Source organism: Rattus norvegicus, chromosome 4 (genome assembly GCF_021556685.1).
Source record: "Rattus norvegicus strain SHRSP/BbbUtx chromosome 4, alternate assembly SHRSP_T2T, whole genome shotgun sequence".
NCBI classification, from domain to species: domain Eukaryota; kingdom Metazoa; phylum Chordata; class Mammalia; order Rodentia; family Muridae; genus Rattus; species Rattus norvegicus.
The window spans coordinates 121,403,811-121,422,293 of record NC_141537.1 but is presented as its reverse complement, the minus strand read 5'-3'; the positions used below and the strand labels follow the sequence as shown (position 1 = coordinate 121,422,293).

At 45.7% G+C, this 18,483-nt stretch overlaps 1 protein-coding gene across 10 annotated transcripts in view; it reads left to right on the top strand.

Moving 5' to 3' along the window:
• Cfap92 (cilia and flagella associated protein 92) overlaps positions 1–18,483 on the top strand; it is a 53,755-nt gene that overhangs the window by 14,939 nt on the left and 20,333 nt on the right. For 6 of the 10 annotated variants that reach the window (XR_015685210.1, XR_015685211.1, XM_087655428.1 and 3 more), the window contains 5 exon segments: positions 1,039–1,182; positions 2,266–2,332; positions 3,353–3,474; positions 8,039–8,188; positions 13,955–14,139. Coding sequence is in view for 6 of the 10 variants with exons in the window: in XM_087655428.1 (XP_087511554.1) it covers positions 1,039–1,182; positions 2,266–2,332; positions 3,353–3,474; positions 8,039–8,188; positions 13,955–14,139 (668 nt within the window). In the remaining 4 variants the exon portion in view is untranslated. 10 annotated transcript variants of the gene reach the window in all.

The following is an 18,483-nucleotide window of genomic DNA, read 5'->3' as shown; positions in this document are numbered from 1 at the left end:
GCTGAGTGTTGGATAACCATGGCATCATTCCTGTACCGCACAGATGCTATGGTGGCTCTGTGTACTGTACAGATGCTATGGTGGCTTCTCCTATGCTTTCTGTTCTTGTCCTTCCTCTCCCAGCACCTGCTTGCTCTTCCCACTTGACTAAAGATTCCAGAGCTTTGTCCTGTGGCCATCTGCCTCAGTTTCTCTCAGCATCTTTCTCCCCACCCCTGTCTCCTCTCTCTTGCTACCCAGGCCCTGTTTCTCCATTGATTCTGGTGCTTCACTGAAGGCCTTTTAGGACTTCCTCCCTCAGTTCCGTTCTGGCTGAAGCACCCACTGGAATACTGAGCTCCTGACAGGGCTGCTTTCTGGCAGCTGGCTACTTCTTGGGGGATTCTCAGTCTATTGTTTTCTCCAAAAAAATTTATCTGCTCTTCAACCATGAATCAAATTTAACTTCTTCCCCCAACCTCCCACCTCTTTCTTAAGTTTTCCATGATCTTCACTTTCTCCATATATTCATGGAATGCTTAATGCTGTCATGTGTGGGAAGCTCCATGCTGAGAGAGAGACTGGCATGGGGGTACAGGAAAAAGGAGTACTTGTGGGCCTGGTTCTTCTAGGGTAGCAGTTCTCAACCTTCCTAACCCTTTAATACAGTTCCTCGGGTTGTGGTGACCCCCAACCATAAAGTTATTTCATCGTTACTGCATAACTGTAATTTTGCTAGTTATGAATCATGATGTAAATATCTGATATGTGGCCCCAAACGGGTTGCGAATCACTGTTCTAAGTACCCATCAGTATCGGATGCTCCATGTAGAGGGTAACTCCACCCTTGCAGAGATGCAGAGAGACCCAGTGGCGTGGCACATACAGGTGCTTAGGGCACGATGAGGTACAAGCACCTGGCCCTAACAGATGTGTAACCAGCTGTCCTAGTATGTGGTGGCAGTGTCGTCTTCTGCTGTATGTCCCTGGGAGGTGTCAGAAGACTGGGTGTGGCAGGTGTCCACTAGGCATATTGACTGATCCATTTTCTCATTCCAGAGGAAGTGAAAAATTTGGTTTTGAGTCAGAAGAGGCTGTCTGTAATTGTCGATGGCAAAGTCAACATTGTCCCTGAAGAGTTGAAAGAGGAGAATGTACCAGGTGACCAAGAAAAGGCAGAAAAACACTCGAAATCTCCACAAGGTGAGGAGTGAGGGCTGTGAACCCCTGAGCTCAGCACTGAGCCAAAAGACCAGCTCAGTCCGCACCCGTAGCGTCCTGCGCCATCTGATCATTGCTCCTCTGCCCCTGGGCGCCTTGATTGGGATTCTTCTTCCTCGACTTGCCCTGTTCTCCCATCCTCTTCTCTTCCTTCTCTTCCATCTCCATCCCCTTTTTGAACCAGGATCTCCCTAAGTAGGCCTGGCTGGCCTAGGACTCACTACAAAGGACAGTTGGCCAGGCTGGCCTGGCCTCGAATTTGAAGTAATCCTCCTGCCATAGCCTCCTGAATGTTGGAACTGCAACTGGGAGCCAGCACATGGCAGATTTAATGGATAGTTGTTAAAACACACACACACACACACACACACACACACACACGCGCATGCGCCCTACAGATAAAACATTTTTGAGCTTTGGAAGTTAATTTTAAAAGAAAACCCAGCCTCTATAGAAAAGCATTGGACAGCGAGAAAGTCATCACCAAATGCAGTTGGGAGACATGTTGGTTGCCCCGTGACATCAGATTTCTCTGGTTTTGTTCTAGGATTCATTTTGTTTTTGTTTTTAGCATGTGGGTTTACCCAAGATACACACAGCGCTGCTGTCCTCTGAGAGGGTTTGTATATCGTCACGAGCACCTCCTATGTCCTTAAGAGCTATCTGTAAACTTTGTTAGTGGTGGCTATCAAGTATTATGTAGTATTTCATCCAATAGGACTGTAATTTGGCTAACTGTTCCCTATAGTTGGGAACTGGAGACTCTCAGAGTGCTTTCAACATTCTACAACATATCCGTAAGCAGGACTGAAGCAGATACTTTTCACACAGAGCAGACCTCCATCCTCCTTAACTGGTAGGGTTCTGCTGGCCTTTATTTGCTCAATACTTGGAGTGAATCTGGCGTGTATGTTTCATTCACGAACAAGCCCTTCTTTCTGAACGATGTTGTTGTATTAGGCCTTTGCTGGGAGATACGTCACTGAGATGGGCAGAGATAACACTCTGAGCTAGCTCTGGGTGAAGCTTGCAGACTCCTGGTAACATTTGATTCTCACCAAGCAGAACCAGAAACCCCTTCTAAGAATGAGGAGTGTGAGAAGTTACTGAAGATGGAGGAGTCTTCATCTAGGTAAGGACTAGCTACTTACGTGGCGTGCGTCAGAGTAAGTCCCCCATCACCCACTGGTCCCTCTCTGAGTCTTTGAACACTTTTTTTGCTGGTCTTGGTTAAGGTGGAGCTAAGATAAACAAGGAAAAAGGAAAGATCAGGGAAGGAAAGGGAGACGGTGCTTTGGGGTGCACAAGGCACCTGCTTTTTTCGGGATGCAGGAGGCACCGGATGTCTGCAGGAAGTGTTTAGATACCTTGACTGATCTGCAACACTAGGTGGTTTGACTATCAAGTTCCAGTATAGGCACAAGGCAACGAGTGCTTTCAGTGAATTTCACAAAGTCAGGAAGCTGGAATTTGTGGGTAGCCAACGTTCCAGCCCACAGCCTCAGCTTGTGGAGCCTCGGTGAGGACTTCCAGAAAGTCACAGCTCCAGAACTCAGATAGCCAGGTGGGTTCTGGAGAAGCAGGGGTGGAGAATGGAAAGGCAGTTGTGGGCCTGGGGCAGGTTGAGGAGAGCCAAGAGCCCATGCTGCAGGTTTCCTCTCAGCTTAGGTTTCCAAGCTCAAACCGTTCTCCTGCTGAATCCTCCCAAGTGTGCATGTAGGCATGCCTAGCTAACAATGTTGACTTGCTTTTAATTAAATTTACATTGTTTTTTACTTAACAGGCATCCTTCTTTATAGACTTTAGTGGAGATAATCAGCTCCTGGAAATGTTGTGGATAAGTCTTGTGGGTTCTTAGAGGAATGATGGTTTTAGCTACTTTAGGGATGTATTTTTTTCATGTTTTCCATTTGGTTTGAACCTTCATTGTGCAAGTGTGGCCCACTGTATCACTATTGCTGGAGAGACTGGCAGATTTAAGGAGTCTCAGGCTGCACCAGACTTCCAAGGCATCATCCAAGTCTGACAAAAGCCCTAGGCCATTCCCATGTATGTGGCGTTAAGAAGTAGGGACAGACCAGTGAGTAGACTCTCAAGATATGATACCTGTATGTTTCCTTCTTACGGATGCCTCTCTGTGAGGATTTTCTAGACGGACCACTATGAAGACACCCATTTCTCTGAGTGGAGCAACCATGATGGAGATCAAGGAACTTATTGAGAAGCCATCGTTGAGCAGCTTAACCAACATGGTAGAAAAACAAAAGTCTCAACGTGAGTCAAGATGGGATTTGTGCTTTTCTGACATAACTAGACTTGAAAAGTTATGAAATATTTAAATTTAAGGCACGTCAATAAGACCATTGGGTATTGGATTAAATGAGATACTATACGGTCCTATACATATGTTCACTTGTCCATCAACCCATTTGTCTGTCCATCTACCCACCAACCTACTCATCCATCCAGCTATCCAGTTGACTGTTTGTTCATCTGTCCACCTATCTGTCCACCCACTGACCCACAGAATTTCGTTCCTTTCCATTCCAACAGTAGTTTTGGATTCCCGGTCCATGAGTTGCACACATGCAGACATGAACATGTCTACTCACTAGAGCTAAGCTCTCTAATAAAAAGCTGTTACTCTGCATGGCAGTGCTGTGTTGGGGGTAGGTTCAGGGCTGTTGGGGGTCATGGAAAGGCTCTCCATGGTAGACAAGGGGTGGTCTGCATCTTGGGGAGGTGAAGGCACAGCATTGTATGTCACAGGATGGTCTCAAACAATGCATGACATCTTAGCCTGCAGAGCAACAAAAATCACAGGAAGCCACATGTCAGGCATAGGTGGGGAATCTTTCCACACACCAGGTAAAGATGGTGTTTTTATTATTCAAATGCTGACTTTGGTATTGTTATTCATAAGGCTGTGCCATATTTGGTAAACATGCCCTCCATCACCTTCTGGTTGGTTTAATAAAGAGCTGACCAGCCAATAGCTGGGGTAGGAGAGGAAAGGTGGGACTTCCAGGGAGAGAGGACTCTGAGAAAGTCAGACACTGGATGTATGAAACTGAAACTGAGGAGAGGAGCCATGTGGGAAAACAGAGATTAGTATAAATGGGCTAATTTAAGTTATATGGGGACAAGTGAGCTAAGGCCTAAAGCTTCCATAATTAATAAAGGTCTCTGTGTCATTATTTGGGAGCTGGCCCCTCAGAGACTATCTGGTTACACTTGTCCTGGTTGAGATTTCCTCCCTCCCCCTCCTTCTTTTCTTGTCATCAGCTTGACACAGGCTAGAGCCATCTGAGAAGAGGACCCTCAACTCAACTTGGAAATTGCCTCCTTCAGCTTGCCTGCAGGCAAGTCTGTGTGGCATTTGCTTGACTAATGATCTATGTGGGAGGGCCCAGCCTCCTGTGGGTGGTGCCACTCCTCCGCTGAAAGCAGGCTGGGCTAGCCAGGAAAGCAATCAGTTCTCAGTGGCCTCTGTCACGCCTCCAGGTTCTCTCCAGCCTTGCTTTGGCTTCTTTCTCCTGATGATGGGCTGTGCTCTGTAAATAACCCCTTTCCTCCCCATGTGCCCTTGGTCACTTGCTTTACTGCAGTAATAGAAATCTAAGACACCAGCCGACCTTACCTGCTCATTCTTAGCCTGGATCTTCTCACCATAAAAAGCAGTGGGTATTGAAGAAGTGGGTATCTACTGAGAGGCGAAGCTCCCCGTCACAGGCTGCCTCACCTTAGTGCTGCTGCTGCTGCTTCCTCAGCCACCAGTCAGCTGTTGGTCCCCGAGTCCAGCTCCTGCTGGGGTGCTGGAGGCACAACCGCATAAGGTTCTTTGGAGACTCTAGGCACGGTCACCACACTCACATTTGGAAGACCTATTAGGTCTTCCAGAAGGTTCTTGTTTCTAGAAAATGTGTTTTTAGTATTTTAGTGAGGGTTTCCCAACCATTCCTTTTATTTTGAAAGAGACAGAAAATTCACAGAAAATATAACATCTACGTAGTCATAATTTAGGATTTAATATTTTACCATATTTCCCCACTTCCTTTTTTTATTCCTTTGTGTGTGTGTATATGTGTATGTGTGTGTATGTGTATGTGTGTGTATATGTGTGCATGTATGTGTGTGTATATATGTGTGTGTATGTGTGTGTATATGTGTGTATGTGTGTGGTGTGTGTGTGTATGTGTGTGTATGTGTGTATGTGTGTGGTGTGTGTGTATGTGTGTGTATGTGTGTGTATATGTGTGTATATGTGTGTATGTGTGTGTGTATGTGTGTGGTGTGTGTGTGTATGTGTGTGGTATGTGTGTGTATGTGTGTGTATGTGTGTGTATATGTGTGTATGTGTGTGTGTATGTGTGTGTATGTGTGGTGTGTGTGTGTGTGTGTGTGTGTGTGTGTGTGCTCATGTGCATGCATGAGCATGTGGTTCCATGAATGGCATAGTGTACATGTCAAGGTCAGAAGGCCCTGGATCTTGATCCTTGCCTTTCACTTTGTTTGAGTCAGGGCTCTCTTTTTCTTTGTGGCTGCATACACCAGGCTCTGTGGCTTCTGGGGATTCTCTTGTCTCTGCTTGCCATCTCTCCCTGGGAGCATCTGAACCATAGCTATGTGCTACTGTGTCTGGCTTTATGTGAGTTCTGCGGATCTGAACTGAGGTCCACGTGCATGTGGGGCAGTCCTTCACCCACAGAGCCATCTCCTGGGGAACAAAAGATAACAGATACAGTAGAAGTGCTCAGGGCATCCTGCTCTTTGAGGGACACACCTTTCTTGTCCTTCCTCCAACCCATTCATTCTCCCGAGTTCAAATGACATACTGGTTTTTATTCCTGTGATGTATGGAGATTGTTCAATGCCTCCCACTTCCGGGCTCAGCTTCATTTTTGAGGTTTACTCATGTCTACACATGTAAGGATCCTACCTTTATTCTGTTTGCATAGCAGTCTGAGGGTAGACCACTGTCCTTCATCCCATCCTGTCAGAGGACACTTGAATGTCCCTATGGCTTTCTGCCCCTGACACCAGGAACACTGTGTTCCCATTGCTTTGAGGACTCCTGGGTAAGACAGTTGCCTGCGGCTGGTTTTGGGGGTTCGTTCTTGTGTAGGCTGGGCTCTAACCAACTCCCCAGTGATTGGCATCGAGAGTCTCCCTTTGTCCGACTTCCAGTGCTCAGCCACACTGGCTCTACAACCTCGGCTTCTGTGAGGCTGCACAGGACTGCAGAGGCTTCTGTGGTTCCAACAGTACAGGGTCTGCCTCACAACATCTGCTAATCATGGACGCTAGTGGGGGATGACCCTCTCAGAGAGGGGTATGGCATCCTTTGAGTTCCCCTGAGGTGTCTTGCTTTGTGTGTCACATTTCACTGCCTCTTCCTAGTTCATACTCTGCTTAACACCTGAGAAAACACTTCCTTACATGACCCCAGTGCAGGCACGGGATGTCTGTTTGGCGATTCTGAAGTCTATTCCGGATTCATTTCAAAGACAGGATAAGGTTGGGATAGCCCTGCAATTCATTTGCTTAACATGGTCGTTCTGTAGCTTGCCAGAACGACCTGTGCTCTAATCAACTCTCCCATGTGTGGACCTGACCCTGGACTTTGTAAGCAATTTCACTCACTGGCCTTCATGCTCCTCAAGCAAGCAGCTCACACTGTTGCCTGGGATCAAGGCAAGCGCCCCCCCCCCTTTTTTTTTAAAAAAAAAGGCAAGGTCTTTATTATGTAGCCCTGGTTGGCCTTGAGTTCACCGCTGTGAATCTACCTGTCTCTGCCTCCCGAGGACTAGGGTTGAATGTGTGTGCCATCATGCCTGACTGAGCCGAACGTTGTACTTTCCCCAACATCCTTCTGTCATTAGAGGTATCTCAGGTTAAAAGGCTCGTCCTGCACTACCCTCCCCCTGTAGGAAGGTGGAGAGGGGTTTGGAATTTAGCTCAGCCCCATAGCCCAAGCTCAGCACTGCACCGTGACTGAGTGACTTAAGTCGTTGGAACACAGTACAGTGTCATCGTCATGGTGACTTCAGTCTCAAAGGGGTTGGGGCACTTTCGCCATATACCTACTTAGAGCTGACAATCACTTGTCACCTAAGTCCAGTTAACTCTCTGGTATTAGGAAGAGACAGCAGTAGAAAAGATAACCCCTAGAGTAGAGAGAATCTCTTGTACTGTATGGAAGAATCACCTGTCAATAAAAATGCTGTTGGCCTAATAGTGTAGGCAAGAAATAGGGAGGTGGGAGTTCCGGTACAGAGAGAGGATTCTGGCAGACAGTGGGACAGGAAAGAGGAGTTGGCCCCAGACACGGAGGAAGATGGTCACATGTAATTGAGGACCAGGTAACCAGCCATGTGGCAGAACTTAGAATAGAATAACAGTGGTTAAGTTATGAGCTAGTAAAGAAACGATCCAAAGCATTTGGCCAAGGGATTTGTAAATATATTTAAGCCTCAGAGGAGAAGGTCGGGAAGACACCATGGCAAAACACCTGGAGCAGAGAAAGCCAGGTCTATACTAATGTGCAAGTATCTTGGGGATTCGGGCTGGGAGGTAGCCAGATTAGTTTAGAGGACTAGAATAGACGAATAACTGTCCAGATATTGTACTATAAAGCCTATTAAATAAACCTGTCGTCACTGTTTCATTTATTTGGGAGCTAGCTAGGATAAAGGAGAAACTGCTACTTATAAAATTGCTTCTAACACCCCGGTTTCTAGGAGCTTCTGGAACCTTCTCGATCTCGATCGCATACTTAAATGCACATATCAAAGCACGGTAAATCCCTTCTTAACATGTGTTTCGTTTGGTTCCAAAGTTAAAGGCAAAGAGATAGAAGTAAAGAAGAAAAACCCAAAGAAAGTGAAGAAGTATCAGACAGAAGAGGAAAGGGACCAGAGGCAGGAAGGCGCCCCCTGGAAGCAGAGCACCTTCTCCATCCAGCTGCCCGTTATGCCGCTCCTTGCCGGTAGCTACCATGTTCTTAGAATGCTCACACGAGAAACTCGTGGTAACTGGGAGTTTGCTCTGTCCTCATTTCATCCTCACTGATACCTCAGGAATGTCTCAGGTGTACAGAGAAAGAAATGCAGGCCCAGGGAAGCTAGCTACCCTGTAAGATCACACGGCTTACAAGTGTAGCGGCAGGGCTTGACTCCAAAGTACAAGGAAGCCCGTGAGAACGTAACTGTCAGCTGTGTTTGGCATATAAGGCGCTGCCTTTTAGGCGCTGGTCTCCTACAGGTTCTCACTGAAGCATTTAGGAAAAGGAGCAGAGGGATGCATAGGGGCCGTTTTCCAAACCCTTTTTCTGGGTTTTCACTCTCACGTGAGCCCTCCAATGGCTATTTTGTAGAGTTGCAGGCTCCATTCTGAGATGGCACCCAGTCAAAGTGTCACAGAAGACAGTGTGTATAAACTGTTCAGTGCAGGATCGGAGTGGCTGGCAGGGAGGTGACAAGCTGGACCACTGGGAGGGCAGATTCGGATGCTGGTGGTTCGAGGGAAGTGGAGCTGAACCCCAACCCTTACAGCACCTGCAGGTGGTGGTCAGCTAGAGTGGCCTTGACTCAGGGTCCGCTGCTTTCACCATAAAATCTCAGCCTGAGATTATCCATTCCAAAACATGCACCATTTTTTTTGGTCAAAGTCTTCCATTTCAGGTTTTCTATACCATCACAGGAGACATTAGTTGGCCTGTTTCCCAGTGGGGCTTTTGGATCCTGAACTTAGGAGTGAACTCTTGCATTAAAGGAAGGTGTCGTGTGTGGGAGGCTGGGGTGAGCGAGCCGCCAGGGCAGGCTGCAGGCTCCACAGGATAAGAGTTCAGAGACCTTGGGTGATCACTGAACACCCGAGCTCAGTTTCTCTTCTGTGAAGGCGACGGCAGTCCTGGAGGAGTGTCTCCAGGACCAAGTGGCAATGATAGCTCTGGGGTGAGCACTCAGAGAAGCTCACCTGTCATTCCTTCACGTAGCACCAAGCTTTTCTTCTGGGAAGCTGTATCTCATGGGGGCGGATGACTTGGTGAGGGCGGGGGCATTTTTGATCATCACAACTGGGAGCCGGGTGGTCCTGACACCCAGCAGGACGCTGTTACCTTCTGTCATGCACACAGCGCAGGAGGGGAAGTAGAGTGCGCACCACGGGTGTTAGTCATGCTCTCTGTAGATACCCGTTTAATGGCTACAGTTAAAGAGATGCCTACTAGTGAGCTCCAGGTACCTGTGTGGACGTCAGCTGCTTTCAAAACAACGTGCTCTGTTTTGATCTAGCTGCCTACTGCAGCGTGGCCACTGGTGCTGCCTGCAGTGAAGGCCAGGCTCCATGTCTGCCGGCTCACAGCTACACATCCACTAAGCACTTGAAATGTAGCCAGCGTGGAGAAGGACAATGGGTACCACCGTGGTGATTCAGGTCTAGAACATGGCTGTGTAGTCACCTACCTGTGTAGAAGCCATGCATTGGGCAGTTAATCATCTTGGTGTGGTGATACCTGTGAGGCAATACCTTTTACTTTGCTCAGAGTGATTCAGAAAATACCTTGCCTTTAGGTGGTCAAGATAAAATGATAAAAATTCAATCCTCTTAGGGAGCTGCTTAGACCTTGGCTTGAGATGTTGGCATTTGACATTCTACCTGTGAGTATTTCCCAGTTTTTCCAGTTCTGAGGATGGACCCTGTGGTTTGGGTATACTAGGCAAGTCCCCTACCACTGAGATATATCTCAGCCCTTGATTTCTGGAAACAAGGGTCTGGCTATGTAGACAAGGCTGGCCTGGAACTTGAGCATCTCCTGCCTCATCCTCCTGACTGATCATATCACAAGTAATTGCCACTATGCCCAGTGTTCCAGTTCTTTTTAAAGGTTTCCCCTTGTATTAAATTTTAATTTCTTTTATCTTTTCTTTTCTTTTTTTTTTTTTAAATCTTTTTTTTTTTTTGGTTCTTTTTTTCGGAGCTGGGGACCGAACCCAGGGCCTTGTGCTTCCTAGGCAAGTGCTCTACCACTGAGCTAAATCCCCAACCCCTATCTTTTCTTTTCTTGAAAATACATTTTTTCCTCACACACATCCTGATTATACTTTCCCTTCCCTCTCTGTTCTTCCAAGTTCCTCTGTCTTAGTCAGTGTTTTGTTGCTGTGAAAAGACACCATGACTAAGGCAACCCCTACAAAGAAAGGCAGCTGGAGAAGTAGCTAAGAATTATATCCTGGTTCATAGGCTGAGGGAGAGGGAGAGGGAAAGGGAAAGGGAGAGGGAGAGACAGAGACAGCAGAGACAGAGAGACTGAGCTGGGCTTTTAAAGCTTCAAAGCCCTTCCCCAGTGTCCAACAATGCCACACCTCCAAATCCTTCCCAAATAGCACCCCACCCTGATGACTAAGCAAATACATGCACCCTTGGGGGCCATTCTTATTCAAACCACCATATTTCACTCCCTGGTCCCCACAGGCTTGTAGCCATATCGTAATTCAAAGTGTATTTAGTCTAACTTCAAAAGTCCTTACAGTCCATCACAGTCTAAACACTATTTAGTGGTCCATAGTTCAAAGTCTTTGAGACTCGTGTAATCTCTTAACTGTAATCCTCTGTAAAATCAAAATAGAAAAAGCAGATCATATACTTCCAGAATACAGTGGCATAGAATATACATTACCATTCCAATAGAGAGAAGAGAGAGCATAGTGAGGAAATACCGAAAACCAACAGGCAAACTTGAAACTCTGCACCTCCATGTCTGAGGTCAAAGCACTCTTCAGATCTCCAGCTCCTCCCAGCCTTGTTGACTGCACTTCTTTCTCTTGGTCAGATTCCACTCTCACTGCTGCTTTCCTTGGCAGGTACTCCATGACTTTGGCATCTCTAACATCTTAGGGTCTTTAACACAATCCAGGCTTCACCCTCACAGCTTAATACAAGGACCTCTTCAGCCTCCATATAGGGACACCCCTGGCACATGCCTGACCTCAGTAGCTTTCCATAGCTGGGGAGTGAGATTGTACAACCCTTCTCCTGTGTGCTTGACTCTAAAGCTAGAGTCAGGGTCCTGAAGCTGTTAAATTGTGCTGCAACCTGGCTGTCTCCTTTAGTTACATTTGTATCCAGGTTCCAGCCTGCCTCCTTCAGTTATATTTGTATCAGCTTTCTGTTATTGATGGTTTCTTTGCTTACATTGTCTTTAATTCTTTTTCACAAGCTGGGAGCTTAGCTGAAAGATTTACCTCCAGGCTACCACTTCCTTTATTCTATTTAGCAACCAGGCTTCTGCACAGCTTTTTATTTCCTTGGTCATAGGACTTTGCGTTGTAACATTTCCTAGCCCTCCTTTTTACTTCAAACTGTGTGTGTTGCATTCCTCCTTGCCCTGTTTGCTTCTTTTCATTGTGACTCTTCATTAAACAATTAGAAAACAACCAATAAATACTAGACTGTCTTGAAATCTCCTCTCCCAAAGCCATGAATCCAAACCTCTTTAATTTAGCTTCAGGTAGATTTTTAGGACACAGGTTAAAAAACAAAAAACAAAACAAAAACCCCACAGCAACATTGTTTGTCAAAATATAACATGAATGGTCTCTATGTCAACTGCTAATATCCTTCCCCTCTGAAACCCTTGAGCCAGCACCACTGTCCTCCATGCTCCTACTAGTATGGCCCATTAAGTCCCACTTAAAGCATTCAATTGCTTTCCTAATCTAAACTCCCAAAGTTTACATTCTGCCAACAAGCAGCATGGCCAGACCTGCCACAGCAACACCCCAGTCCCTGGTTCCAACTTCCATTTTAGTCACTGTTCTATTGCTGTGAAGAGACACCACGAGCAAGGCAACTCTTATAAAAGAAAACATTTAATTAGGGACTTGCTCACAGTTTCAGAGATTTAGTCCATTATCACCATGGCAGGGAGCATGGTGGCAGGCAGGTGTGGGGCTGGAGCAGTAGCTGAGCTGAGAGCTACATCCTGACTCACAGGCAGGGGAGGGAGGAGGGAGACACACACACACACACACACATACACACAGAGAGAGAGAGAGGGGGGGGGAGGAGGGAGGGAGAGAGAGACAGAGACACACAGAGAAATAGAGACAGATACACACAGAGATACAGAGAGAAGGAGAGAGAAAACAGGCAAAGAGAGAGCAAGCCTCCTTCTTCCCTATTCTTTATATAGGACGCCAGTAAAAGGTGTGGTACATGCTATTCCCAGTTTAAACATCAGGATTAGAAGTGGGTCTTCCCACTTCAAATGATTTAATTAAGGAAAAAAAAACCTTCTGGGTGGTGATGGCAGCACTTAGGGGGCAGAGGCAGGTAGATCTTGGTGAGTTTGAGGTCAGTCTGGTCTACAGAGTGAGTTCCAGGACAGCCAGGGCTACACAGAGAAACCCCGAATCAAAACAAAAGAAAAGCCCCCAAAACAAAACAAAAACAAAAATCCAGAACACACTAACCAATCAACCAACAAAACAAACACTCTCTCCCGGCTGTGCCAGCCACTTGGATTTCAGTTAATTCCAGATGTAGTCAGTCAAGTTGATAACCAAGAATGGCCATCACAAGTCCACCCCTTGTCAACCTGACACAAAATCATATCTTCTAATGTTGTGCTCAATTTCCAGATGAAAACAATAACTGAGTCATAATAATGTCTAACACAAAATGACTACCTCATGTACAATTGAAAACAGTATATACTTAACTAAGTCACAATTATGCTTAACATGATATAACTACCACATACAACTGCAAATGCATTATATATTTAACCAGGTATAATTATGCCTGGTTAACTATTTCACATACAGCTGCAAGCATATTATAAGTTTAGAATAGGTAGCAATATCTCTTGAGGGGACAGATATCTGTACAAATGTATTCTTAACAAAATACAACAGAAACACACTCATGTCAGTTATAATTCTCTTTTCTGCAACTGATCAAGTGGCCTTAGCTAGCATTTATAACTACCCATTCTGTATTTCCTCCATCCTCAGCAAACGCCTCAGGTCTTGACTCTTTTCCTGGAAGAGTGATCCATATCTTCATTCCTGAAGGGTTTGTACCCTTTGCACTCTGCCTGGATTAGGTTGTTGTAGTTTCCCATTGACGTTAACCACAGAATATAGTAGCCTTAAAGGACCTTCTGTACTGCAGAAATAATCTTTCTTACCTCCATTATGGGAAAGCAATCAAATTCCCTTGGTACTATAGATCAGGCACACTGCCTAACATTGCTACTGTTTTCTTAGTCTCTTGGCTTAAGGGCATTAGAAGACCAATGTGGCTTTGTTGGGGTGTGTGAGTGTGTGGGTGTTGGTGTAGGGGTGTGGGAGTATGGAGGTGTGGGGGTGCATTCTGAGCTTCCAGTTCAACAGAATGTTTATTGTGTTTCCTGACAGGAATGCCAGAATAGTAGTATTTGGTTTTATCCTAGTTCCCTGGGCTATTTATCTCAGGTTCCTGGCCACCCAAACAGCATTGGGTATCAGTTCCATCTCATGGAGCGGTCCGTGTGTCAAATCAGATGTTGGCTGGTTACTTCCACAAGTTTTGTGCCAACTGCTGGGTTGGTGTTTACATTTCTCCTTTGGTAGACAGCAGAGTATCTTCTTGTAACTAAGATGCTAGCACTCCACGTGGTTATGAATTTCTTATCATCGGGCTTGGGATGAGTACCTGCTTCTGACTGCCAATGCTACTGGGGGCTAACGATGCATGTGTTTTCTTCTAGGCTGGCAAACGGTCATCTGCCGTGGCAGTGAGAAGTCTGCCAACATTTTAGACTGCTTTTTGACCTTAAAAACAGAAGTTCCTATCATGACTGAAGAGCAAAAACAAGAATTGAACCCCCTGACCATAAAGATCAGGTGCGCCTCTTGTCTTCCAGTCCAGCCTGTATCCATTCATGATCTGGAGGTAAGGATGAACCCCTGCTTTTCCCACTAAGAATACCTCCTCATCCCGTCCAGGTGGCTATCGTGTGGCATCTTTGATCTTTCATGCGCTTGATGTGAGAAATGCCAGCCTCAGCTTAGCACTTAGGATTCTGTAGGGAGAGAAAGACACAGGGTTCCCAAGAGCTGGAGCCACCAGATCTGAGCTTTTCTACTGCTCCCTAAGTGTGGGCTTCCCTGTCATGGCTGCAGCACGCAGATGGGCACTTACTGTTGTAAACCAACCAGGCTCAGTGCCAGTGTGCGTCTAGGACTTCCCTCTTCCTTCTCTGGGTCATCGTTTGGAGGACTGTTTTCCTCTTTCTGTGTTTGTGTGCTGGTTGGTTTCGCTGGCACATCCTTGAGCGTATGTCCGGTGGTCACAATTCTCATTCTAAAGGGATCTTTATATTTTCTTTATAGTTCCTACTCTCCTACTTGGAAGATAGTGTGGTTGGTGTCGTAGTTTGTTTTCTAGGGCCATGATAAAACATTTAGTAAGAACAACCTGGGGAGAAGAGGGTTTATGACATCTTACAGGTTAGAGTCCATCTCTAAGGGAAGCCAGGAACCTCAAACAGGAACCTGGAGAAGGCCACGGGGGAACACTGCTTACTGACTTGCTCCTCATGACTTGTTCAGCCTGATCTCTCTCTCTCTCTCTCTCTCTCTCTCTCTCTCTCTCTCTCTTTCTCTCTCTCTTTTGAGAGGGTCTCCTTCTGTAGCCCTGGCTGTTCTAAAAAACTCAACGTAGAGTAGGATATCTCAACCTGCTTTCTGGTATAACACAGGTCCACCCAAATCTAGGGTGGTACCACCCACAATAGGCTTAAGTTGGGCTTTCCACATCAGTCACTAATCAAGAAAAATGCTCTAAGTTGTTCCTACAGGCCAATCTGACTGGGGCAATTCCTCAACTGATATTCTGACACCCTAGGTGACTCTAGGTTGTGCCAAATTGACCAAATCCAAAAGAAGCCAAACCAAACCCTTATCTATCTATCTATCTATCTATCTATCTATCTATCTATCTATCTATCTATTAATCAATCAACCAACCAACCAACTAACCAATCAAAGTAAAACAGCCAGTCAGCCCAGTTGGGTTTAGCTGTCTTGGTTAATAATCATCGTTTAAGTGTTTTGAAGGCATTGTTATACTTTTCTCAGAGATTGGAGGATCGTCTTTTGTCTTCAGAAACTTATGCGTGGTGATTTGAAGGAATGTCTCTCCTAGTCTCAGGCCGTCAAATATTTGGTTCCCAGCTGGTGGCACTAATTGGGAGATGTGGCCTCGTTGGAGCAAGGGCATCACTGGGTGGGCTTTGTGCATACAAAGACTCCATGCCATTCCCTGGTCACACTTCCTGCTTGCTGCTGCTTGTGGTTTAAGTGTGAGCTCCCAGCTCGCCGCTTCCATCACCGTGTCTGCCTGATGCCAAGCTTTCCTCTTACCATGATTGGGTCCTATCCTTCTGGAACTGAAATCCCAAATAAATCATTCCTTCTACAGGTTGCTTTATCACAGCAACAGAAAGTTAACTAATGTATAACGTATCTTAGTGTGAGTATATTCACACGTATACATTATACTTTTCTAGAAAAGAAACCGGCATACATTGTATATATATATATATATTTTTTTTTTTTCCAGAGCTGAGGACCAAACCCAGGGCCTTGCACTTGCTAGGCAAGCGCTCTGCCACTGAGCTAAATCCCCAACCCCTTGTATATTTATTTTGAAATATCCATTTACAAGAAGTTGTCAGGAGTCTGAGGAAAGCCCATGTGTAGTCACTTTATTTTCCCCAGTACATATCTAGAGCACGGTATGAAAATCAGGACATGGATATAGCATTTTATCACATGTCGATGAATGGAATATCAATGCCCTCGAGCTAGAGCATGGACCGTCACAGGAAGATGCGCTTCTGCTATATTTTACAGTTCCCACAGTTCATCACATCTGTCTCTCATCATTAATTTGTCTTGCATTTATACAGATTTTGCCAATTCTCTGGATTAAATTGGTTCTCTTCAAAAAAAAAAAAAAGTCGAATCCCTAATCCCAAGCACCTTTTAATGTGGGCTTATTTGAAAAGGGGGACTTTGAGGAGGCAGCGAAGTTAAAACGAGGCCATTAGAAACCACGAAGGCATCAGGATCATCTTCCTGCCACTCCACACAGGAACAGAGCAGTGATAATAACGTTTTTTTCTTTTCTGGGATGCCACATACCTGGATTCATTCCATAGACAGCCTGCAGAACCTTTTCTCATTTACCAACATGCACATCTGTCTTAGTTTCTTTCGCTGTGCTACACATGGCGACCAAAAGCATCTTAGGGAAGAAAGTATTTCATGTTACGACTCTCAGGCTACACTCCTCCATGGAGGGAAGTCAGGGCAGCAATTCAAGGCAGGAATCTGGGGGCAGGAACTGAAGCAGAGGCCATGGAGAGGTGCTGCTTACGGGCCTGTTCCTCATGGCTTGCTCAGCCTGCTTTCTTATAGAACCCAGGACCATGAGTGACACTCTCCACTCCTGTGAGATAGTCTCATTCACATTAATCATTAATGGAGAAAAGTCACGGTAGACGCCTACAGACAGTCTGGTGGAGGTTCTTCCTCAGTTAAGACTGAGCTCTCCCAGAGGTGTCTAGGTTGATGTCAAGTTGACAAGAACCAACTAGGACACTGTCTGTTCTCAGCTCACAAGATTTCTTCTGTGTAAGGAACCATGCCTTTGGCATGTTCTTAAAATGCTTTGCCCAGCTGAGCATGGTGCACACCTTTAATCCTAGCACACTAGAGGCAGAAGCAGGCAGATCTCTGTGAGTTTGAGGCCACGGAGTGAAACCCTGTCTCAAAAACACTCTTTGGCTTGCCTTTTCCCTTTCCCTCCCTTCAGTTCTGTTTGAGTTGGCATGGTGACTAACCACATCTGCTAAGTCTTTTCTGTCTCTCTTCCATGCCTCCTACCTTCTCATTTCTTGTTCCCATATTTTACGTTGCTTTGAAAAAGTAAGCACAGGGAGCCTGAGCTGCTGTCTGCTTTCTACTTTGCCAAGTCTTTCTTTCGCTTTCCTAATTTGATGACTCCCGTGGAAAGCATTTTGAGTGGGATACTAAGAAACTTGTGAGCATGCACGCCTGCAGCCACACCTGCAAATGGCAGTTTTCAAACCTGCATCTAAAAGTACTCATTGCTAGTTAGTAGAACTGTACTAGGTCTTAGTGATACTATTCTATTTCATTAAACTATCAAATATACTTGTTTATCTTTGTCATATTATATGACATATCTGCGTGTCCCTTCTGATGCTGTAGGCATTTGGAGTTCTTACTGTACTCTGGTGTTCACTGAGCTTTCCTGGGTGACCTTCTTTGAGGTCTTAAAGTAATTTCTTCAGAGATAGTATCTAACCCCTGATAGGTACCTATGATCACTGCCAATCCATGATTATGCTAAAATAAATCCTTAGTTCTGGTTTAAATGATTACTCCTGGAGAACAAATCAGACCATGGACAGCTATTGATCATAGAAACTCTTTGAACCAATACTGCAGGAGCCCAACTTCCAGTCTTCTACCTCTGTGCTTTCTTTCTGTGCCCTCTGAAGCCCAGGATCCCGGGTTTCTCCTCATGTCAATGTCTAGCTCCAGGCTATTACCACACATACTCCATCTGCTCTATCCTCCAGGCACCTTCTAGATATCAACACATGACCCTGCCCTTCTTCTTCCCCTTCTCTTTGTGTTCTCTCCTTCCTTCCCTTCCTCCCCCTCCTCCCTCTCTCCCTCCTCCTCATACTAAGGATGGAACCCAGAGTCTCAGGCAAGTTTTTCAAGTATTCCACCTCTGCTTCTTTTCCAAATAAAGCCACGTAGCTTTCTTATTTATTATCAGTGTATGGTTGTAGCTGGGAGGATATGCACATGCTACAGCACATAGGTGGAGGTCCAAGAACAACTCTGTGGAGTTGGTTCTCTCTTTCCACATTTTTGGGGATGCTGAGGATTGAACTCATGCTACCATGCTTGTGTGGTGAGTGCTTTACTATGTGTGTCTGTGTGTTTGTTTATATTTGTATTTGTGTGTGTGTTGAGTTTGGTTCCCAGCATCCTCATGAGGTGGCTTACCTGTAATTCCACCTCCAGGGGGTCCGATGCCTTCTCACCTCCATGGGTATCGCTCAGACACACATGCATACACATAATTAAAAAGTTTTAAAGAAGTGGACTAGAAGTTGGTCTGGTGTCATGTGCTTGTTACCATTACTGTTGAGACTTAGACGGGAGGGTCATGATCTCAGGGCCAGCCTGG